The sequence below is a fragment of the Muntiacus reevesi genome, chromosome 19 (genome assembly GCF_963930625.1).
Source record: "Muntiacus reevesi chromosome 19, mMunRee1.1, whole genome shotgun sequence".
NCBI lineage: Eukaryota > Metazoa > Chordata > Mammalia > Artiodactyla > Cervidae > Muntiacus > Muntiacus reevesi.
In genome coordinates, this window is record NC_089267.1 from 24735576 (window position 1) to 24760395 (window position 24820).

Below are 24820 nucleotides of genomic sequence, written 5' to 3' on the forward strand. Positions count from 1 at the left end.
AGTTAGTGATGTTAAGCAATCTGGAGAGTTAAAGTGGATGATTAGTGGTCAAGGAAAAGCTATTTTATCCTCTATAACAGGCACTATCTAAAAGCAATCACCAGCCCCTGAACATACTTTTGCAGTGGCATGTGAAGTGCCAGAGATCTGCAGGATTCTCTAAAAAATCCAACATTAATATTCTAAATTCTTTCCTTAGTAACCATAGGCTACACAGCTGTAGCTCAGATATAAGAACCCATAGACAGAGATGTGTGCTAATTTGATATGAACAGGAGGAAATTAATCATTTCCATGAATCAATACATTTTTTCCCCAGAGCAGCCTTTTATAGGATTTGAGAGAATAAAAATATCTGAAGGGAAATATCTTGACAAGTAAATTCCTTTAATTTCAAATTCATAATAAATTATGGATGAATATAATTCACTTTTCTCTGCCTGCCTTTTGGCCCAGTTACTTAGGCTCTCTGAAACTGTCTTTGTATCTTTCTCACAACTTTCCTTAGGGATTTAAATGAGAAATAAATGTAACTAACACACTATTGGACCTATTATTTTATTATTACTGTTGCTGTTGTTCAGTCACTAAGCCGCATTCAATTCTTTGAGACCCCATGAACTGCAGCACGTCAGGCTTCCCTGCCCTTCACTATCTCCTGGAGTTTGCTCAAACTCATGTTCACTGAGTTGATGATGCCATCCAACATCTCTTCCTCTACCGACCCCTTCTCCTCCTGTGAAACATCTTCGCTTCATCAAAAAGCATTTAATAATTAAGATCTGGATGGCACACTGGAACTTAGCATCTTAGTATCACATTTGAGGGTTTGATGAGATAACTAATAAAACTGTATAACGGCAATGAAGAGTAATATGTAATTAATAGCAGTACATGTAGATAATATTGCTATTATTATTGCTGTGCTAACACCACAAAGACAGAGTGCTGTACAAATAAGATGTCATATTAGAACTCAGCACTCCCTGTTCATGTCTTGGCATTTCTTTAAAAAAAAAAGAGAACTGTCCTGCCTCCTACAAATAGGAACTATGTTGACCTTGAAATAACAAAACAAGAGAAGACTACACATGGACATCACCAGATGGTCAACACCGAAATCAGATTGATTATATTCTTTGCAGCCAAATATGGAGAAGCTCTATGCAGTCAGCAAAAACAAGACTAGGAGCTGACTGTGGCTCAGATGATGAACTCCTTATTGCCAAAGTCAGACTTAAATTGAAGACAGTGGGGAAAACCACTGACGATTCAGGTATGACCTAAATCAAATCCCTTATGATTATACAATGAAAGTGAGAAATAGATTTAAGGGACTGGATATGATAGACAGAGAGCCTGATGAACTATTGATGGAGGTGTGTGACATTGTACAGGAGCCAGGGAGCAAGACCACCCCCAAGAATAAGAAATGCAAAAAGGCAAAATGGCTCTCTGAGGAGGTCTTACAAATAGCCGTGAAAAGAAGAGAAGCGAAAACCAAAGGAGAAAAGGAAAGATATACCCATCTGAATGCAGAGTTCCAAAGAACAAGGAGAGATAAGAAAGCCTTCCTCAGTGATCAGTGCAAAGAAACAGAGGAAAATAATAGAATGGGAAAGACTAGAGATCTCTTCAGGAAAATTAGAGGTACCAAGGGAACATTTCATGAAAAGACGGGCTCAATAAAGGACAGAAATGGTATGGACCTAACAGAAACAGAAGATATTAAGAAGAGGTGGCAAGAATACACAGAAGAACTGTACAAAAAAGATCTTCTTGACCCAGATAATCATGATGGTGTGATCACTCACCTAGAGCCAGACATCCTGGAATGTGAAGTCAAGTGGGTCTTAGGAAGCATCAGTATGAACAAAGCTAGTAGAGGTGACGGAATTCCAGTTGATCTATTTCAAATCTTAAAAGATAATGCTGTGAAAGTGCTGCATTCAATATGCCAGCAAATTTGGAAAACTCAGCAGTGGCCACAGGACTGGAAAAGGTCAGTTTTCATTCCAATCCCTAAGAAAGGCAATCCCAAAGAATGCTCAAACTACCACACAGTTGCACTCATCTCACACACTAGTAAAGTAACGCTCAAAATTCTCCAAGTAAGGCTTCAGCAATATGTGAACTGTGAACTTCCAGATGTTCAAGTTGGTTTTAGCAAAGGCAAGAGGAACCAGAGATCAAATTGCCAACATCCATTGGATCATTGAAAAAGCAAGAGAGTTCCAGAAAAACATCTACTTCTGCTTTATTGACTATGCCAAAGCCTTTGACAGCGTGGATCACAATAAACTGTGGAAAATTCTTAAAGCGATAGGAATACCAGACCACCTCACCTGCCTCCTGCGAAACCTGTATGCAGGTCAGGAAGCAACAGTTAGAACTGGACATGGAGCAGACTGGTTCCAAATCAGGAAAGGAGTACATCAAGGTTGAATAATGTCACCTTGCTTATTTAGCTTCTAGGCAGAAATGCCAGGCTGGATGAAGCACAAGCTGGAATCAAGATTGTCAGGAGAAATATCAATAACCTCAGATATGCAGATGACACCACCCTTATGGGAGAAAGTGAAGAAGAACTAAAGAGCCTCTTGATGAAAGTAAAAGAGAGTGAAAAAGTTGGCTTAAAACTCAACATTCAAAAAACTAAGATCAAGGCATCCGGTCCCATCACTTCTTGGTAAACAGATGGGGAAACAGTGGAAACAGTGTCAGACTTTATTTTTGGGGGCTCCCAAATCACTGCAGATGGTGACTGCAGCCATGAAATTAAAAGACGCTTACTCCTTGGAAGGAAAGTAATGACCAACCTAGATAGCATATTAAAAAGCAGACACATTACTTTGCCAACAAAGGTCCATCTCCTCAAAGCTATGGTTTTTCCAGTGGTCATGTATGGATGTGAGAGTTGGACTATAAAGAAAGCTGAGTGCCGAAGAATTGATGGTTTTAAACTGAGGTATTGGACAAGACTCTTGAGAGTCCCTTGGACTGCAAGGAGATCCAACCAGTCCATCCTGAAGGAGATCAGTCCTGGGTGTTCATTGGAAGGACTGATGTTGAAGCTGAAACTCCAATACTTTGGCCACCTGATGTGAAGAGCTGACTCATTTGAAAAGACCCTGACGCTGGGAAAGATTGAAGGCAGGAGGAGAAGGGGTCGACAGAGGATGAGATGGCTGGATGGCATCACTGACTCAATGGACATGAGTTTGGGTGGACTCTGGGAGTTGGTGATGAACAGGGAAGCCTAGTGTGCTGAAGTCCACGGGGTGACAAAGAGTCGGACACGACTGAGCAACTGAACTGCACTGAACTGAAATAAAATAAATGACTTAATTACCCTTAATTCATAAATCACATTACTTATATATTAGCCTATGAAGTGTATAACTTCCTAATTAATTCTCTCTATTCAATGCTTTGTAAAATGTCCTAAATAGAAATACGTGGTTATTTATGAAAGAGAAAAATTCAAGTGGTCAGCTGCCTGTCATCTTGTTGGCTATGACTGTATTTGTGCCACATTATATAAATGTTTACATAAATATTTCTCTTATCTGACATTAAGAAAGAAGGTAATTTGCAGCAGGGATGTTTAAATTTTCCAATTTAAAAAAAGCTAACCATTTTGAGAAATAGTACCCAAAGTTTGCTTTAGTAAACCAAGTATTCTGAGAAAAGTTTAACTTTAATGTGAGGAAGAAAATGCAACAGTCACATCCTTAGAGATTGCAGGGGCAAATACAGATGTGTAAGCAGCTCCAGAAATCTGATGTTAGAGTTCTTCTGTTCCCTTGTTAGGTTTTATTTATTTTTAATCATGAACTATCTCCAGCATTTAAAAATTAAAGATAATGGTGTAATAGACATGCATGAATTTATCACCCATTTTAAATAATATTAGCATATTACAATATTTAAGGAATATTTTTGAAGAGATAATACTTACTTTATATATGCGTTTTTAATATTACTGTTTCTTTACTTTAACTTCCTGCTGGCTTTAAACTGGCTTGCCCCAAAGTATTGGGTAAAAGGGACTGAAAATGTGTCCAGTTATCTTTTAAAGTACATATTTTTAAAAATATACTCAATTCAAAATATAAGAACAAAATATTTTTAAAGTATTAAATAAACATTTAAAAATACTTGAAATGCTAAATAATAAGAAATGATAACACAGCAATAGCTTTTCAACCTTTTCTGATGATAAATTGTTTCAATCTTTTTAGAAAACAAATTGGCAATATGTACCAAATATTCAATATATTGATATCCTTTAACCTAGTGATTCTATCTTCAGAAAAGGTACAAAATATGGAAATATATATATTTCAGATGAATCTCCTTAACAAATTATAATATAGGGATATATTTTTTAAAAATCCCAAACCCAAACAAAACCAGCTTTGGTATCTAATAGGTGGAGGATATTTAAGCAAATATTTAAGCAAATATTACATAAATGTTGGGCTTCCCTGGTGGCTCAGAGGGTAAACAATCTGCCTGCAATGCAGAAGACCTGGGTTCAATCCCTAGGTTGGGAAGATCCCTTGGAGAAGGGAATGGGAACTCACTTCAGTATTCTTGCCTGGAGAATTCCATGGATAGAGGAGCCTGGCAGTCTACAGCCCATGAGTTGCAAAGAGTCGGACCTGACTGAGCAACTAACACTTTCACTTAATACATGCTATAAAACTACTTAGTAACATAAGAATGGTTTGAAAAGTTAAATGGAAAAAACAAGGGATATCAAATTATCCCCATATTATGATTTTTTTTAAAGTTACTTAAATAGGGGAAAGATCAAAGAGACACTGATATGTTAATAGTGAGTGTACTAGAGTGGTGAATTCTCTTTCTCTATTTTCCAAATTTCTATCGTATGTTACATGACCTTTATGAAAAAAATCACTTAAAAATCAAAATAATTATTAAAATTATGGATCAATCTAATATACCCATGCAGGGTACATAAATATACTTTGGTCCCAACAAAATTTTAAACACATTTGATTATCATTAATAAAAACATCTTCATATGAAAATATATGATAATTGTTTTGTTCACCTGGAAGCACTATATGAAAATTTTTTTCATAAGCTCCTAGCATCTTCCTTTTTCATTTATAAATCTTAAAAGACTATTTAGGAAAATAAAGCTTTGGCCCATAAAAAAATGTATTAATTCACTGAGTAATATCTCCCTGTGGATTTCTACTCTGAGAGAGGTTTCATGGGCAAAAATAAAATTTTATGGCCCAAGAACAACAACAAAATCAGAATTAAGAAAATACAAAGTTTTAAAGTCACATGCTTTAAAAAACCCTAAAACTATCTGTATTCAAAACAAGTCATAAAATATGATGTAACCTGACACAAATTTCATGGAACCTGAATCTCACCAGAGAGTGGGTTCTCTGCTACACATGGAATGAATGTAAACTCATTCCATGGTTCTTTGGCCCCTTTCCCTTCATTTAATCAAAACATAATTCCTTTTAAAACCTCAGCTTTTTAGCTATTATTTCAAAAGAAAACCAGCATGTATGCTTTCTCTTAACCGTTTATATTTGTTAAAACTGTGGGGAACCATCAGGTCATTCAGTAAATTCCTTACAGCTGGGCGCTTTTTCTTTCAATAAATCAGAGTCCATTTAATGTTGGACTGAAGCATTACAGTAACAAGCATATGTCTTTAAGTACCACCTCAACTCATTCAGGATATCCCTGACATGAAATGTTGCAGCATTCTTCATTGAGAACACATTCTGCCAGCCAGTCCAACTGGCAATGGTTTCACAGCTTTTCAGAGAAATATAAAGTATTATGAACAAAGTGTCAAGTAGAATGGCTTAAACAAGCCTCCTGAATTCCCACTGGCCTCTATTTAGTCTGAAACGGAGCAGCAGCTCTGAATAAACTGAAAAGGCAGGAGGAAGGGGGAAAGGCCTCATTCTGCCATTGTCCTTCAATGGGTGAAAAATAAGTGTACAGAGCAATTGACGCAGCCATCTGAAACAGTCTTAAAACCAAAGGGGTAACTGTAGATGGATTTGCCTTCTACAGACAAACAACAGAAGCTTTTTAACTCAGACAAACATAGATATCACTTTTAATAGGACCAGGCCATCCAAACTATTTCAAAATCTTCTTCCAGTTGCTAAGAACACAACATGTTATTTTAGGCAATGCTTTACTATTAATATACGTATAAACTAGTATGTGACGTAGGTGTAGTCAATCTGTGCATATATATATTTTTCATCTATACGCTTCAGAATATACTTATGCTACTTCAAGTTGGTTAACTGGTTAATTACATGGTTAATTGGTTAATCACATGGTTGATTTTTAAAATTTTTCTGATAATTCAAATTTCCTTTACCTTGGTGCTAAGTTCTCCTGAAAGAAATGACAAAATTATTCTTGAAAGAAAATTTGGCCCAGTTTAGACATGATTTTCAAAAACAAATTTGGCAAGAAATGAAAACCACACATGGTGGAGTATACATATACACATATAATTTTCTGCAGTGAGCTTTAGAAAGACAAAAATCTCAACAGATCCCTACCCGGTAGGCCTCAAATCCAAAGTTTCCTGGCTGGATTTATGTGCTGATTTCTCTATAGGAGAAATTCCTTTCCCTGGCTGGCTGCATGGTTGACTTTCAACATCTAGGTCTCTGCTCAAATGCCTGCTAACTCTTGGTTATTTGCATGATTATCAAGAGAAAATTGAAATGTGGGATCCATAAAGACCTGAAGCTTTTAGCTTCTCCCTCACCAGATTTACTAAAAAAGGAAATGGCCAGTTTAATATAATCCTAAAATGATAAGCAATGGCAGAGAGAAACGAACAAACAAACAAAGACTTACAAGGATTCAGAGCCTACCTAACTGAGAAGTGATTATAGTATAGTTTGCTAATGTAAATGAGAAATACTACTTTATCTACTTTTCATATGAGTTTTTTCCTATATAAAGATTTCCATTTTTTTAAAATTTCCATTTTTAAATGGGAAATAAGCATTTTGAAGTTTAAGACCCATAGTTTACATGTAGACTCCTTAAATTCTGAAATATAATGTGAATAAAAATATACACTATTTCTACATAAAATCTTCATTTTAGCTATATAATTACTCTTCTAAAATGAAACGGCAAGTGTTCTTTTCCCCCAGGCCTGCATTAGGAAAGTCACACGTAGAATCCCCTCGACCGCAGACAGGGTCGCTCAGTGACCCCCTCGCCCAAGGCGGTCCTCACCTTGCACTTCGGACACTTCTGGGCATTCCTCTGCCCGCGCTCAATCTCGCTGGCCCAGTGGCGCAGCAGTTTGTCTCCTTTCTTGTACTCCTTGCAGTTAACACCTTCATGCCAAGGAGAGTGGCACTTAAAACACCAGACGAATTGGCAAGTGGGGCACTGGATCTGTGTAAGGAAAAGTAACGTTAAGTACTAGTGGATATATTTCAAGTGTCTAAGAAGATAAGAATGGTGATGCTTGAAGAAATTAGCTGAAAGGCTGTAATTGGTCCAAATTTAAAATACGCCCCCCCCCCCCGGCCCCTGGATAAAACCAAAACTACAGTAAGATATGACTATTCTTATATTAAAGGAGGAAAGAACGGCTTTGGCCTGGGTGATCTGGCTGTCTGTAGACCTCAGTAGAATTAAACACTTGGGATGTTTTGGAAATCAATTTGGCCTTAAGAAAAGCCCTCAGACTGAAGCACAGACGTAAAATCTGAAGGTCAAAATGCCCAGAATCCCCCTCAGGCTACCACCCTTGAACTTGCCTGGCCCTTGAACCAGTTTCCCAGGCATTTACACTGCTCTTGGCTTCACTCACTTTTATAAAATCAAAGCTCCCCCCCTGCCAAGCTGTTTCATCAAATAAAAAACACACCAGCAAATGAACCACTACACCAGCATTTGCTATGATAGTGGATATCCCTGGTTTGCTATTCATATAAGGGAGATTAATTATAAAAATAATACAAAGGATCTTACTAGAAAACTATATGTATGGTGGTCTTGTGGCCTGTACCTAGGAAACTATCAGAAGATGTCTTTGTATGGTCACTATGCAGAGGTGTATAGAATGCATGTGTATGTTTTAAAAATATCTGTCTTCCTCTTGACAAGAAAGACATTTTATCTGACTTCCTGTGTTTTGAATAACAATGGAGTATCCCACTCTCAAACCATATTTCTGGTCCTTACTCTAGAAACATACGGGCAGACCTTGACTTTTCTATCTCTGTTTGATTAAAGGGATTAATAAAATGTCTCACTATAAACAATGATAACTGACTATTCTCCTCTGTTCTCCTGCTTCTTACTTCACTGGGCATCAGTGAACTTACTGACTATACTTTGAAGATGAGTTAGCAAGTCTTTTGGTGAACTGTACACCATGTCACTACTTTCTTTTTTTGAAAACAGTGGTTCCAATCTATAGGGTAACTGGATGTCAATTACAGTCAACTCTTTTGTTATAACTCTAAGCACTGCTGTATTCACCTATGTCAAGAATAGATAATGTTCTTCCTGTGCAAATATAGTAATAAAAATACTTTTGCTTTTAACTTCATGGCAAAAGAAAACAGCATTTTGTCATCAATTTTTAAAAATCTTCATGTATATTTATTAAAATGCTGTTATATGATAATGTTTATTCTGTTGCATTACATGCATTATTTATTTTTATCAACAAACTAATGCTCCAAAGTCAGTATGAACATTGTAAGTTTACAGATGAGGAGACTAATGCTCACAGAGATTAAATAACTTGCCCAGAGAAACACAGCAAGTAAAACTATGACTCCAAGGCCAGCATTCCTTTCATTGTGTTAAAACACTTCCTCATACTAAACAGCATTCTTGCTTTGATGATTGAAAATTAAAATGTCAAAATTAAAGAAAGTCATGTGATTAATCTAATCAGTAAATTAGAATTCTATAACACTAAAAATATAAGGTTAATTTTGAAAATCCCTTTCAAGATTTTACGCAGATAAATTAGGAAACCTCTTGTGGTTTTTAAAGAGATAATTTTTAGTCATTTAAAATAACCATTTTTGCCTTTTCTGATCATTAAAATTAAATTAATTTATTCTTAAAGTAAGAAGAATGAGTCTAAGTAGGTAAACTCCAGGTAACAAAACAATGTACAATGATCACTGAAAACAATGAAGAACACATGTAAACATCATATGGGGCCTATATGAATATAATTTTTTAATATAATGAATGAAATGGGGAAGTAAAAAAGACTCACTTTACCTCTTGCTTCTGCCACTATGAAAGAGGGCTTGAATATTTAATTTAGTTCTCTTCTATTAGACATTATACACAATTCTAAATTACTGAACTCTACCATGGCTAAATTAAAAATAAAAAACCTTGTTGGTTTTTAATGCCAGTCTTAGATTATATTTATGAAATGAATAGCCAAAGAATTACTGTAACATGTGCCTTGAAACCAGGATTAACTCAAAGGATGTCAGACACTATAATGGCTCAAGGATCTTTGTGACTGATGCTGAACTATCTTATCTACAGATCTCTAATGAAGACAATAAGAAATGTATGGTTCTCCTAAGGTACCAGAATGATAAGGAATCAGGTATTTCGTGTCCATCCCAGGATTCTGGCTTCCAGCATCACGTAATAAACAACTAAGTTTCACTGCAGATCCTACCGCCAGTCCTCACCAACAACACAGGCTTGGCAGCAAACTGTGAAGGGAGTTTTGCACCAAGTTCTCAAGTGAAGATAAGTGACTTAAATTCAGATTCGCCTGCTTACTGTCCCTCACTGAAAACATGAAAATAACTATTGCCTTACTTTGGATTCCCTCATAGCTCAGTTGGTAAAGAATCTGCCTGCAATGCAGGAGACCCCAATTCGATCCCTGGGTTGGGAAGATCCCCTAGGGAAGGGAAAGGCTACCCACTCCAGTATTCTGGCCTGGAGAATTCCATGGACCAGAGTCCACGGGGTCACAAAGAGTCAGACACGAAGTGACTTTCACTTCACTTACTTCGGATTAAAATAATACAAGGACTAACAGGCAATCCCAACCACCTTGTTATTCAAAGACTGCACCTAAATTGTTTAAAGACTGACTTTTTCGTTTGATGATGACTTATTCACGCCAACCTTAACCATACTCAAAGTTGGACTCATACGAAACACCTGTAGACATTAACACTGCATCTTCCTCCATATGAAATGCCATCCCATAATCACAGACGTCCCACATGGAGTGCCTGCCTTCTGAGTAATTATATTCACACACAGGTTGTCGTGCTGGATCCACGCTACTCAAAGGGTAGTGCATCATCACCTGGGAGCTTGTGGCGGACAAAAATCCATGTCCCACCCCAGACCTCCTAAACCACGGCCTGTGGCTTCACAAGGCCCCCTCGTTACAGTTTGAGGCGCACAGCTCTATAGGACGTGACCCCATCGCAGTGGCCACACCTGATCACACCAGGAATGAGTCCCTAAGCTAAAAGCAGGGATCTGCTGGCCGGCAAGCAACCTACGAGGCAGCTGGCAGGAGCTTTGTGCAGAGCACGCTCCCTGGTGAACAGAGGTTAGCCAAGCCGGATTTTTTTTTTCTCGAGGAGCGAAAACAGGGATACATACACAAGCACTCTACCCTTGCTATATAGGCAAAGACAGAGAAAACCTGAGTGACCACAGTGCAGGTCACAGAGAAGGAACAACAGACATTCACTTCTAATAACACAACTGAGGGGCTCTCATGCTCCCAGAGCTAGGGTCCAGTTCTCCATGAGGCCCGCAGGGGTGGGTGCAGCTTCTTGTCCTTCCTATTTCCCTGCAGCTTTATACTAAAATACATTACGTGATGGAGCTTAAGAGAGATCACAGCTCTGCTTCTCGTAACTGGAAAAAGTCCAGTGAACACCATCTATTGAAACCTTTATTGGATCAAATGCTACTTGCTTCAGGATGTCTTCCCTATTTCTCCCAACCAGTTTCGGTATCTTGTAGAATTTACATTAGACATGTAGCTGTCTAATCTCCCTAACAGGCTACAAGGTCACAGAGGGCAAAGGCTGGCTTCTCATTCATTCTGTATTTCCTGAGTTAAGTAACATAGAACTTTTGGCACATGGTAGGTACGTAAGTAAGTTCTTTGTAAAAAGAATGATTTTGCACAAAGCAAGTATTGCACAATAGCTAACATCACATGAATTCCAAGAAAAACCAATATGTCTAATTTACAACCAGTGGCTGAGATGGTATTATTACTGTCTTAGATTACCGGATGAAGTTTAATAAATATTATATCCACATGACATTTTACAAAACATCATGATTAACGTGTAACTCTTCTACAACAGGCAAGGCTACAAGAATTTTAAAAATCAAGTTATCAGAGACAGGAATCTTCATTAACTCGTTCCATAATCCATGAAAAACAAAAGAACCTTATATTACATTTTTTTACTTTTGACTTTCCTTAGCTTTTCTAGAATCCTGGGCTACAATGACACTCTGAGGACAAATTAAACCAACCCACCTGCCCTAAGCAAATGGTATTTTCTCTTAACAGTTCATCATGCCAATAAAGAAATAACCCACAAAATAAATACAAAATTCAAAACCAAAGAGCATCCTAGAAAAGTTTTTTCTTAATGAAATACTACACAGTCCTAAATACATAATTATTTTAAGTAAATCACAAAATCCTTACTTATCAAACTCAAAATATTAGACAACATCCATGTATAAATGTAGCATGGCCAATATGAATTAACTTGGGTTTCCAAGAAGAATTTGCTTCATTGTTAACAGAACTTCAGATTAAGACAAATACTCAATAATGAAACACTCATCAATTCATTTTCCATTCAACAAATACTTACTTACTGAGCACCTTCAAATAACAGATACTGAGTGCACTGATTTTAGACACATCGGAAAGATGGAAACACTGTCCTCAAAAAAATTAATGAATGCAGAAAAATATCAACCTGAAGAGCTATAAAATGATGTGATAACTACTGGAGTGGAAGCCTGGACAAGTGCAAGCCATGGGAAAATTGCCTCAAGGAAGGGTCAAAAGGTAGAAGTCAGAAAGAATAAGGCCTTGAAAGACAAGTGAGGTGTCAGTGGGACAAGTTATGGGATCACAGTGCAGGCAGCGAGTCCAAGCGGAGCTGCCATCGAGGCCTGAGCGAACACAGTGCACTGGGGAAATAGTGGAACCTGAAAAGAGGTATCACTTCATCTGGCTCAACCCTGAATCACGCCAATGTGCCCAATAAACAGAGTCCAATCAGCTTTACATTAAAGTTGCTATACTCCTCATGTGTTTTTCAAAGCACACTGTGGTCCAGAAACTTCTCATATGAACCATATACAACTTATGGCTGTCAGACCAGTGCGTCCGAAAGAAACTAATCAATATATGTGTAAGTAATTGAGACATCTCATAATTATAAACATCACTTCAGTAGTGTCCGACTCCTTGCGGCCCCATGGACCATAGCCTGCCAGGCTCCTCTGTCCATGGGATTCTTCAAACAAGAATACTGGAGAGGGTTGCCATGCCCTCCTCCAGGGGATCTCCCCAAGCCAGGGATTGAATCCACAACTCTTGAGTCTCCTGTATTTGCAGGCGTGTTCTTTACCACTGGTGAAAAAGTTCCGTAACAACTTAAAGTGGTTTTCTTGAAGAGGAGGAGATTGTGAGGAGGTGCTGAGTATTACAGAGAGGAGAAAAGAAGTCTGCAACGCATGGCTTTAAATGCTTTCAAGGAAGCACAATTTGCTCCCTGTTAAGATCAAATCTTACAGCAGGCGTGCAGCGGGGGAAGGGTCTCTACATGGAATGATGACTTGACTTCTTGTTTTGATTTTTAATCCCTAAGATTTTACCTGCTGCTTGGGATCCTCACCCTGACTGCAGTGCCAATAATACATAGCTCCATGAGGCACTGCTCCTTGAACATGGTCCAAACATGGCCAAGTGACCCTTCCATTAATTTCTCACAGTATAGCTTAAACTAAACTGGAAAATGAAAGGGGAACTTTCCTAAAGGTTGGGGACCAAATAAGGGAAAAAATGCAGAATAACACATGACAAGATAACTTAAATGGAGATAGTGATTATTCATATAAATCACCTCACCCATCTTCCTCTTATTGGTTTTCAGGCTCCTTTTACATAAGCAACACACAAATTTATTGCACAATAGGTGGAGCTAATGGTAAAGAATCTGCCTACCAATGCAGGCAGACATAACAGACTCAGGTTCAATCCCTGGGTTGGGAAGATCCCCTGGAGGAGGGTATAGCAACTCACTCCAGTATCCTTGCCTGGAAAAATCCCACAGACAGAGGAGCCTGATGGGCTATGGCCCTAGGGTTGCAAAGAATCGGACACAACTGAAGTGACTTAGCATGCATGTACACACATTCACTTCAATACTAACTTCTGTTTTTAACTGAGAGGCAAGCTTTTCTAGGACAGTATATCAGAACTTGGGAATAGGGATTCTGTCCTTTAAAGAGTCCTTCCTCCTTCCTTTAGAGAATCACTGTTCTATACTAATCCATCTTGCCTGGAAACATCTTTAAGCATTTACAGACTCTTCCTCTAAACCTAGAAAGCAAGACCCAGTGGAGTATCTGAGTCTATGAGGACCCACCTCTTCATATATGAATATGAAGTCCTGGAAGATTCTGCTCCGATCTGTATAAACCCAAACTCCCTAGCCACTGCAGGATGACATCATCCAGTTTTCAGAAGGACGCCCTATTCGGAAGACAACACAAATGACTAACCTCTCACAGAGATACCAGAGGGCCATCTAAGTACAGAGTGTACATGAGAAAACGGGAGTATTCTCTGTGACCAACAGGTAAAGCAGGAGAAAGAGACCTCAGCCTGAGGGTAACAATGAATCTTTCAAATGGGATTGATTTGAAGGGAATGATTCTATAAGTAGCAGGTTCCCTGACAATGGAAGCCTTCAGTGTGTGAATGGTCACTTGGCAGGCATTCTGCAGAGAGAATTTATGCACATGTAGACTAGTGCATGGGATCCCGTTACAGCAAAGGCCCCCAGTCTCTGGGATCTAATGTCTGATGATCTGAGGTGGAGCTGCACAGGGTGGATCAGACGGTAAAGAACTACCTGCTTTGCAGGTGAACTGGGTTCGATCCCTGGATCTGGAAGATCCTGTGGAGGCGGGAATGGCGACCCACTCCAGTATTCTTGCCTGGAGAATTCCATGGACAGAAGAGACTCGCGGGCTACAGTCCATGGGGTCATAAAGAGTCAGACATGACTGAGCGACTGACACTTTTACACTTTCACACATATACACTAATGCATGGAGTTTCCTTAAAGCAAAGGTCCCCAGCCTCTGGGATCTAAATCCTGATGACTTGAGGTGGAGCTGCACATAAATGTAATGCACATAAATGTAGATCCCCACACCATCCACCTCCCCCTGGTCCATGGAAAAAATTGTCTTCCACGAAACCTGTCCCTGGTGCCAAAAAGGTTTGGGACCACTGCCTTAGAGTTCTGAATGGGTAAATATGGCAAGGTCGGAATACAGAATAAAGTAGGTGAGACACGCACAGTACTAACATCTTACAGAACATTTTACAATGAACACCAGACTTGGCTTACTTTTACCCACTATTCAGCAGGTCATCAAAAAGAAATGATTCTTCACTTGCCTCTTGTGCTAAAGATCCAAGGGGTGATATGACAAAGTGAAAAAAACAAACAGTTCTCAATCCTATGGCAGGTCAATTCACGGGAACTATGAACCTCTAATATTACAACTATGGTAGTTTTTTTTTCTTTTTTAAGGTCAGATATAGGCTAAAATTTCAAATGAATTTCAATATTTGGCTTTTGTTGTTAGAAGTTTCATGCACAAGGAAAGGCTCTGTAAAATGTTATGGCTAATTTATGTGTCAAGAAAGGAAACAAAGAACAATTTCAGCAAAGCACCTCATTAGAAACTAGAGGTACAAATGCATTCTAATAAAACTATTAGGCCTTGCATTGTAATTGAGCATGAAACATTTTTTTCAGTGGACACACATGTAACACTCTCTGTTTAAGATGGCTTTCCTGTTTTAAAAAATTTTGTTTAGTTGACTTACAATATGGTATTAATTTGAGGTGTATGCCAAAGTGATACAGTTATACGTATACATCTGATCTTCTTAAGGGGTTTCCTAGGTGGTGCTAGTGGTAAAGAACCCGCCTGCCAACGTAGGAGACATAGGAGAGACGGGTTTGATCCCTGGGTCGGGAAGATCCCCTGGAGGAGGGCACGGCAACCCACTCCAGTGTTCACACCTGGAGAATCCCATGGACAGAGGAGCCTTGGGGGCTAATGTCCGCTGGGCTGCAAAGACTCGGACACGACTGAAGTGACTAAGCACACACACATTCTTTTTCAGATTCTTTTACCATTTAGGTTATGACAGAATATTAAGTAGAGTTCCCTATGCTATACAGTAGATCCTTGATGATTATCTACTTTATATATAGTAGTGTGTCTATACCAGCTTCCCTGGTGGCTCAGATGGTAAAGTGTCTGCTTACAATGCAGTAGACCCGGGTTCCATCCCTGGGTCAGGAAGATCCCCTGGAGAAGGAAAAGGCAACCCACTCCAGTATTCTTGCCTGGAAAGTCCCACGGTCGGAGAAGCCTGAGAGGTTACAGTCCACGGGGTCGCAAAGAGTCGGACGCGACTAAGCGACTTGACTCACTCGGTGTGTCTATGTTAATCCCAACCTCCTAACTGATCCCTCCCCACAAATGGCTTCTTCAAACCAGAATCAAGAATGCCATCTTTATCTCCCTCACAAAGCTATGTTAGCAACAATCCTTTAAGAAACGACACTTGTTTTCTCTCAGCTCCTGACATTCACCATGCATGACTGCCAAGAGAATTCAGTGTGTGTCATGAGCTAAACGGATCTTGCCAGGCAGATGCACAATCTGACTCTCGATTTGTAAATACTGTCAACTTAAAGTGACGGTGTCGAGGGAAAGCTGAGGAGCAGAGCAGCCCGCTAACCACACTTCCATGGCAAAGCTTTAAACACTTTTATAGACGGGAAAAAAATATAAAATTGTCTTTACTAGAAGGGAGCTTAAGCACATTTTATTGACTTTTTACTCTATGTATATATAAATGAAAATATGAGTGAAGAGGTGCAGGTGGATTTGAACAAAGGACTGGCAGGTCCCTAGAAGCAGAAGTAGTGGGAAGTCAATGCTACTCCTAGGACCAAAGAGACAAGGGAAGAATTTTCTAGAGCCAAGTGAGCATTAGAAACATGGGCGGAGGGGGGGCAGCGTGGGGGAGGACCATCTAGAGGGAAGCCACAGTCATGGAGGGACACAGCTACTGCTAGAGCTTTGCACTGAAGCAGGAGGGAATGGGCGTTCCCTGGTGACTCAGTTGGTAAAGAATCCACCTCCAGTGCAGGAGACTTGTCTGCAATACAGGAGATTCAGGTTCGATCCTTGGGTTGGAAAGATCCCCTGGAGAAGGAAATGGCAACCCTACTCCCAGTATTCTTGCCTGGGAAATCCCACGGACAGAATAATGCGTGCACTATGCTCTCTTTCCACTCTCCCCTTCCCTGCCAATGCCAACCCTTGGCTGAACCCAGACAGAAACTGAGATGCTAAGGAAGCGTGGAGAAGCAGTCCAAAAGTTGACAAAGAGGCATCTTTCTGGAGTATAGGGCAGATCATTGGAGACTGAATACAGACACAGGAAGAAAGTGAGTTGGTAGTTCCAGAATTCCAGCCTTTCACTTAAGCATACTTTAAAGTCCACCAGTTAGGAACAACAAGCCCGTTGGCTTGATTACATTCTTAAAGACCTTAGAAAAGTTCTCTTTCATGTGAAGACATAATGCATTTGTGCAGTTTTATAAACTATGACTTCTAACCGGAAGATTTACGGTTACAAGAGGGAAAGTAATACATGAGACATAAGGTAACACAGAGGGAGTTTCCCCAGGACGTGTTTTTTTTTTTCCCCCAGGATGTTTTATGGGTTTTTTTCACCTTATGATGAGTCAGAGCACCATTCTGTGAATTATCAAGGTTCAGCTTAATGTTTGTGGGAAGAGGGGATGATTCTGAGTTTTTCCTCAAGGAAACCATAGAAAGGATTATTTCCAACATGTTCCCTTGTTGATTTATGCATGTTCTTCAACTTACTCCAAATAATGTGAAAAGGGGGATCATTTCCTGGTCTACACTTGGAAATAAGAAGGAAAGCCAGAATTGTCCATACCTCAGTAAAACTCCTAGCAGTAAAATAAGTATATTTAAATTATTTGCAATCCTCTACTCTTTCCCATGAGAAACTACCTTTTCCTACCTCCCAAACATACAGTTTTCATTTCTGTGAATTGAGTGACCTCCTCCTCTTCCCACATATTAATGTTTTCCATCAGATCACTCCTAGCATTAGATCCAAGCCTCCTGGACATCTCTTTGATGCTCCAAAGGTTCTTTAAACTCAATGAACTTAAAGTCTGTTTCATCCCCCTTTTACTCTGACCATCCATCAGTCACCCAATCTTTTACTCCACCTCTATTCCTTTTGACTCCTCCATCCCCTCCTAATAACCCAGGGTTGTTCATTCTGCTGACTTTTCCTAATAATGATAATAAGCATACTAATTTCTAGCATGTGTTGAGCACTTAGGATATATCAGACATGGTGGTATGCACTTTATATGTGTGATCTTATGTAATCCTTATTACACTCTTATGACAGGTATTATTTCTACCACCAGTAAAAGGTGCAGAAGCTGTACTTAAGGTTACAGAGCTAGCATACGGCAGGCTGAGAATTTAAATCTGGTTTGAAGCCTGTGCTCTGACCCACCTTTTCCAGCATAGCAAATTCAACATTTCAAGGTTTAGCTTAATGCATTTGCCCTTTAATGAAGCTTTCCCAACCTCTCCTACCCTTTCTTCTCCTATGAGATCAGCATTTTCCACCCACATTTATTACAGTACACATTATTATTTACGCACTGGCCCATTGATTAGTTCCCTCATGAAATGTATTTTGAGAGAATACTCAGACAGAGTGCTTGACACAGGTTATCAGCAGTAAGCAAGCCTGGACATGGTCTCCTAGAGACCAGTGCGAGAGACTTTAAGCAAATAATCACACAAATACACCATAAAATCCCAGATGATAATTGCTATGGAGAAAACCTTCAGGTGCCGGTGATGTACCTGTCTCCAGGCATCATCTGAGTACTGTTATAGCCCAGTCGCTTTTATTTTCTCCAAGCTAACTAGTTCTCTGTATTAACATGCATTTGGAGCCGCATTAATGAATTACAGAAACTGTTTAGGTCAGAAATTAGATTTCTAAATGGCAAGGGAAATCAATCTCATAGAAATGGAATGGTAAAACTTCTTGGCCTCATGAGTTTCAGGAGTGAGAAGACAAATGTTAGGAATGAGAAAGACTGGATTTGTCCACAGGCAAGGTTGTCTCAATGTAAGTTTCTCAATTCAGGAATGTGCTTGTTCTATTTCATATAATAAGAATTTTGTGGATTTCAGAACATAATGAAAAGCTCTATTTACTGAACTTTTGCCAAAAGATGCTGAGTGAGGGTCTGGAAAGATAAGCTGGCCCTTAAGAGTTCTTGTTCCCGCTTGTTGATATAGTCTGTTTATCCTTTTTCCATCTGCAGAGTACAAAAAACTTACAAAATCTATTTAAATGGAATATTCAAATATGATATAACATGTGTGATATACTAAAAGAATATGCGTGCATACTCAATCGTCTCTGACTCTTTGTGACCCCACAGACTATAGCCCGCCAGGCTCCTCTATCCATGGAACTTTCCACGCAAGAATGCTGGAGTGGGTTGCCATTTCCTACTCCAAGCAATCTTCCCAACCCAGGGACCAAATCTGTCTCCTGCAATGGCAGGCAGATACTTTACCACTAAGCCACCTGGGAATCCACTAAAAGTATTTCCTGGTATAAAACAGCTATAACATTTTGAAGCAATTTTAACCTTGGATGTTAAGTGCCTCTGAACTGACAGCAGAAACCACAATAAATCCTCAAAGAATGACATCTTGGATCAGGATATTATTAATATGACTTGACTCAGAAAGAATATTGAAATATAAATTCTAAGGGTTTCATCAATATATACAAAACACAATATAGACTCTAAGGAATATTATGAAGAGATTTTACATTGCTCAAACATGTTAGATACTAGCAGTAAACTTTTCTCTGTTTCTGTTGCCTTATGACACAATTTATTGCATTCAAGTACTTGAATTCACTACTCTTAAAATTATGACAAGCTATACCAATTTGGATTCTGTTATTGGGAAATCTGAATTTTAAAAAATACAGTCAACCTAACAAATAACCATTGGTTAATCCCGAAGAATGACACTATTAATCTCATTTAGGGTGCCATACTGTAATCATGAATGTCACAGTTCCTTTGCTAGAGTAACCATGTCTGTGCTCCCTTTACTCATAAGATCCAGGCAGGTATGGGCATGTAAATGAGGTAGTTAATGCTAATGTGAGAACTTGGAAGTTTAATGATGAAAATGCCGTGTGAACACTGCGGGTGGTGGTGGTTTAGTCACTAAGTCGTGTCAGACTCTTGAGACCTCATGGACTGTAGCCCCCCCAGCCTCTTCTATCCGTGGGATTTCCCAGGAAAGAATTCTGGAGTGGGTTGCCATTTCCTTCTCCGTATAAAACACTGTACTAAGTAGTAAAAAATCACTGCTTCAGAAATTATTTGAATTATTCCTAGAACTCTGTAGAGTACAGAACAGGGGGATTATTTACCCCTTCTGTTATAGATCATCTCTTCTATAATAGTAAAACAATCATAACCACCCCCCAAATCTGTACTAGCTTTATGTTTGAGTTGCTTAATAAAATAAATATAAAAAAATAAAAAAGTTTCACTTGGAGATTTTCATCTCTCACCTACTACCAAGACTTTTAACTGCTTCCTGATCAACAACATTGAGTTTCTATTTATTTCTGCTTCATTTATTGCCAAGGTTCCCAGTTCTGCTGCCTATTAGAAACACTTGGTAAGGTTCAAAAATGTGGAAGATAGTTGTTAGGGAGGGTTTAGGGACTGAGCAACTGGTGTGACTGAAAGCTCCCCAGGAGATTCTGATGCACAGTCGGGCAGTGAAGCAAGGGTTTGCTCCCGCTGTTGTTGCCGTGTTTCCCTGCCTCCAGTCTTGCCTTCTTCTGACATCTTCCTTATGCTGCCAGAACGATCTTTCTGTAACGCCAGCAGACTTAAATTCAAGCCTGAGCACAGGTGAAAGACTCATCATGATCTGCTCTTAAATGCCTGACCTGCTGCCTGTTCTGAAAGTTATTCTCTTTCCAGTAGCTTTGTACCAAGCACTTCCTTTCAGCATGCCTGCCCCAGCCTCTGGGCCTGGCACTTACTCCTCCCTTGCTCTGAAATGCCTTCCCCTGTTTATCCGCCTGGAGAACTGCATCTTCTCCAGGAAGCCTTTCCTGACACGCCAGACCCCTTCCTCTGTCAGTGTTCTCAGAGCACAAGTCTACTGGGCTTCCCATTTTTGTTTGATGACTACTCATATTTTTTTTAAGTTTTCATTGGAGGAGAGTTGCGTTAGTTTCTATCATCTAGCAAAGGGAATCGGCTGTACATAGACATACATCCCCTCCTTTTTTGGATTTCCTTCCCATTTACGTCATCATAGAGCACTGAATAAACTTCCCTGTGCTACACAGTAGGTATGCATCAGTCACCTATTTGATATATAGTATCAGTAGTGTATATATGCTAATCCCAATCTCCCAGCGCATCCCACCCCTGCCTTTCCCCCTTATGACTTCTCACATTGCACCATCATTTTAGAACATAGGACTCTCTCACCTTCATTAGACATCTGTTGAGCAAGGACTATGTCACATTTGCCACTGAATCCCCCAAACTTAGCACACTGCCCAGCATATACTGACTTTTTGTATTTGCTGAATAAATGAATAAACAGCATATTACACTATTTTACTTATTACAGATAGATTCACATTGGGTCCACTGAAAAAAAATATCAGATGGTAAAGCATCTGCCTGCAACATGGGAGATCTGGGTTTGATCCCTGGGTCTGGAAGATCCCCTGGAGAAGGGAATGGCAACGCACCCCAGTATTCTTGCCTGAAAAATTCCATGGATAGAGGAGCCTGGTAGGCTACAGTCCATGGAGTCGCAAAGAGTCGGACACAACTGAGCAACTAACACACATTTATTTAATATTTAGTAACAGCAGTGATAATTACTTTAAAAATTAGTCTTTTTATTTGGCTATGAGTGGATTTTAAACAGGGTAAAGCCAAAGGAGAACTTTAATTAAATCCTCAAGAGTACTCTCCTATTAGCAGCATCCCCAAACCACACAGTTTCAGAATTACAGCCGCTGTATACTCACCTTGGACTCCGAGAGGGGAAGGAAGCCCACTTAATGCCTACCACAAGTTGGCCTAACTAGGCTGCTCTCATTACGTGACATCTAACCCACAGCTCTGGGGAACATGCTTACTTTGTATTTGCTTTCTGATCTGGAAGGGGTGGGAATATGTCCTTTTTTCTTGAAGGTTGTAAAGTGCTTGCACTGCGGACATGGCTTGGTGCTGGCATCAATACGGCCAAGTTCCAAGAAGTACTTGTATTTGATGGAGTCTTCATGTGTCAGGTTATAGACAACCATTGTTTCTTCCAAGAATTCAAAGCACTCAGTGATAGGGCATTTGATTTCCACTTGGCCAAGCTGCACCTGTGTGAAAGAACAAATGGGAGAGAAAAAAAAAAAAGGCACTGGTTATTACAGTTCTCTTCTTTTTTCATATGGTAATGCTTATTTCATAATTATAGCAAAGGATTATCTGTCACTTTTCATGATTCCGTAACATAATAAATGATAATCACTTTGGTACCTATGTAAGGTGATACCAAATAATTACTATATAATGTTTCCAAAATGACTGATAGGGTATTTAAGCATTCTCTATCATTAAATATAATGATTATCAAATATGAGAACTGGAATGGGCCTACATCACAGGTTCACCTGGGAAGCAAATTATCATTCAATGCTCTGCAACCTGCAGGATGAGGCAGCATTCAGACAATGAGCCAAATAAAAGAACAGCTTGGATGAAAAAGTGTTTCAGATTTTTCAACCTTACTACAAAGTTCCTGCCAGGCTGCTCTGTCCACAGGATTTCCCAGGCAAGAATCCTGGAGTGGGTTGCCATTTCCTTCTCCAGGGATATTGATTCCAGACCCAGGGATCAAACCCAGGTCTCCTGCATCGCAGGCAAATTCTTCATCATCTGAGCCACCAGGAAAGCTCAAATTTTTCTTACCATAGCCTTACTCAGCACTAGACTTAGGGCACATATAACTTTAAGAAGACCAAAAAAAAAAAAAAAATAGGATTTTACCTATATATACAACATCCAGTAGTCTAAAAATTATTGCTAAAAAGAAAAAACCCTTTCCCCTGACTTTCCCAGGTAAAGAACATATAACTGTTCGCATGTCATGAGAATTATACGAACAAGTAAGAAAATTAAACCAATCATAACACTGTAAAAAATTCCCTCTGAGATCTGGCTGTTTCTGAAGTAATTTATAAAATGAACTCCTTCAAAGAACTACAGAGTTAGATTAGGAGACGGGAGAGGGAATGTACTGGAGTGATACACTTACTATTTATTTGGTAGAGAACTCAAAAAATGGCTAGCATTAAAAATTACAGTATAAGATTCAAGTACAAAGTGTGGACACAATTAAGTTTCAAAGGATTGAAAAAAATAAAACTACTTTTTAAGGATGACTTAGGCGTGTTTCCCATAAATAGTAACAAAAACCCTTTACATTGCTGGCATCATAGTCTCGTTTTGCCCATCTTAGGGTAGCAAAGGGAGGCAGGGAAAGCCCTAAATGGAAAACAACCCCAAACCATTTCTTTCTCGCTTGGTGAACTTGACATTTTGAGAAGATGAAACTCATTGACCTTAGTGAGAAAAGCCCACTATTAAGATGGAGAGAGGAATGCGAAAAAGTCACCTGATCTGGGGAAAGAAAGCATCTATAATGAGCCATTAACAAAGACCCTAAGTTCATAGTAACTTTGAACTTTGCTGTTTATCTCGAGGAAAGGTAGGTAAGAAACTACACTCTATAGGATGCCTGGCAACGACATATTTAATATCAGTAAAGAACATAAGCCAGATTGATAATGAAAAAAATCTAACTTTGGATAAGCCACCTTATTAGTACTGACCTGTTGAAATGTAAGTTTCCATATCATCTTATGCTACTATTGTACAAAGATGGTCCAGAGATGCTTTTCAAGTATTAGCCTAAAGCAATTTTTTCTACTTTTTTGATGAGTCTGCTTATAGTTACAATCAGATCTTATTAATATACTTGTTAGTTATTACAACCCAAATTATGTTTTATATTAAATTATTTTCAGTTATAGCTGAAGTCAGAGGCTGTGCAGATAAACTGGGATCCGAACAAGAGGGATGGAGGTATGGAGCCGCCTTAGGAGTCTGAAGTAGACACCTATGAAAATTGAAAACTTTGGTTTTCTGCATGTGAAAAGACCATCTCTTGTCATCCCACACAGAAAAGTTCACTTGGTACATCTCAAGTGACTCCTGCTTATTGGGGAGCTGCATACTTGCTGGAGTAAGAGAGGGAATATTTTACTCCCATCTCAATGTTTAACAACCCCCCCTTGCCGCTAAATTTATTTAAGCAAATAAATATTAACAATGGAAGTAGTAATTTCACAGCCACCCAGGTAGTCAGGTCTTAAAGAAATGGAATGTAGTACAGGACCAGACAATCCAAGCAGCTCAAGGGAGTGGGTCATCTTGTTCCTCTGTCAGTAGGAGGTATTCATATCACACTGGGACACCTACCATCTGATGTCCAAACAAAGCCTTGTCTTCTTCATACTTCTCAAATATCTGCCTGCAAGTCTATTCCATTCCCAAAGAACAGGTTCCTTTTGCTTAGCACCCTCTGCATTTTGCCTACTTCATACCTTCTCTTCTCTCTGAAAGCCCCAAAATCTCTACCCTGCTACACTGAGTCAAATGATCTCATATTTTATTAAACAGAAGCAATATGATAATGTCCCACTACCCTCCCACTACCAACTCTCCAATGCCTGTCCCCATCTTTTCTGCCTTCCCTCCTTTTTTTGGTATTCTTCCCTTTTTATTAGCTTTTATGTTTTTCTTTCATTTTAATTTTTATTTTATATTGGCATATAGTTGATATGGCTTTCCCAGGTGGCACAGTGGTAAAGAATCTGCCTGCTAATGCAGGAGATGCAAGAGATGCGGGTTTGATCCTGAGTTGGGAAGGTCCCCTAGAGTAGGAAATGGCAACCCACTCCAGTATTTCTGCCTGGAAAATTTCATGGAGAGAGGAGCCTGGTGGGCTACAGTCCATGGAGTCACAAAGAGACACAACTGAGCATGCATGCAAGAATAGTTGATTTACAGTGATTTACAGTGTAGTTTCAGGTGTAGAGCAAAATAATTTAGTTATACATATACATATATCTATTCTTTTCCAGAATATTTTCCCATGTAGGTTATTATAGAGAATTGAGTAGAATTTACTGTGCTATACAGTAGGTCCTTGTTGATTATTTATTTTATATACA

The 24820-nt window shown here is 39.2% G+C and overlaps 1 protein-coding gene across 3 annotated transcripts in view; it reads right to left on the minus strand.

The window, feature by feature from the left end:
* Positions 1 to 24820, minus strand: part of RNF217 (ring finger protein 217) — a 155414-nt gene that overhangs the window by 59424 nt on the left and 71170 nt on the right. For all 3 annotated transcript variants that reach the window (XM_065911791.1, XM_065911790.1, XM_065911789.1), the window contains exons 2-3: positions 21668 to 21901; positions 7282 to 7446 (exon numbers count right to left, since the gene is read on the minus strand). In XM_065911791.1, the coding sequence (XP_065767863.1) occupies positions 7282 to 7446; positions 21668 to 21901 (399 nt within the window). The remainder of the gene's footprint in view (positions 1 to 7281; positions 7447 to 21667; positions 21902 to 24820) is intronic.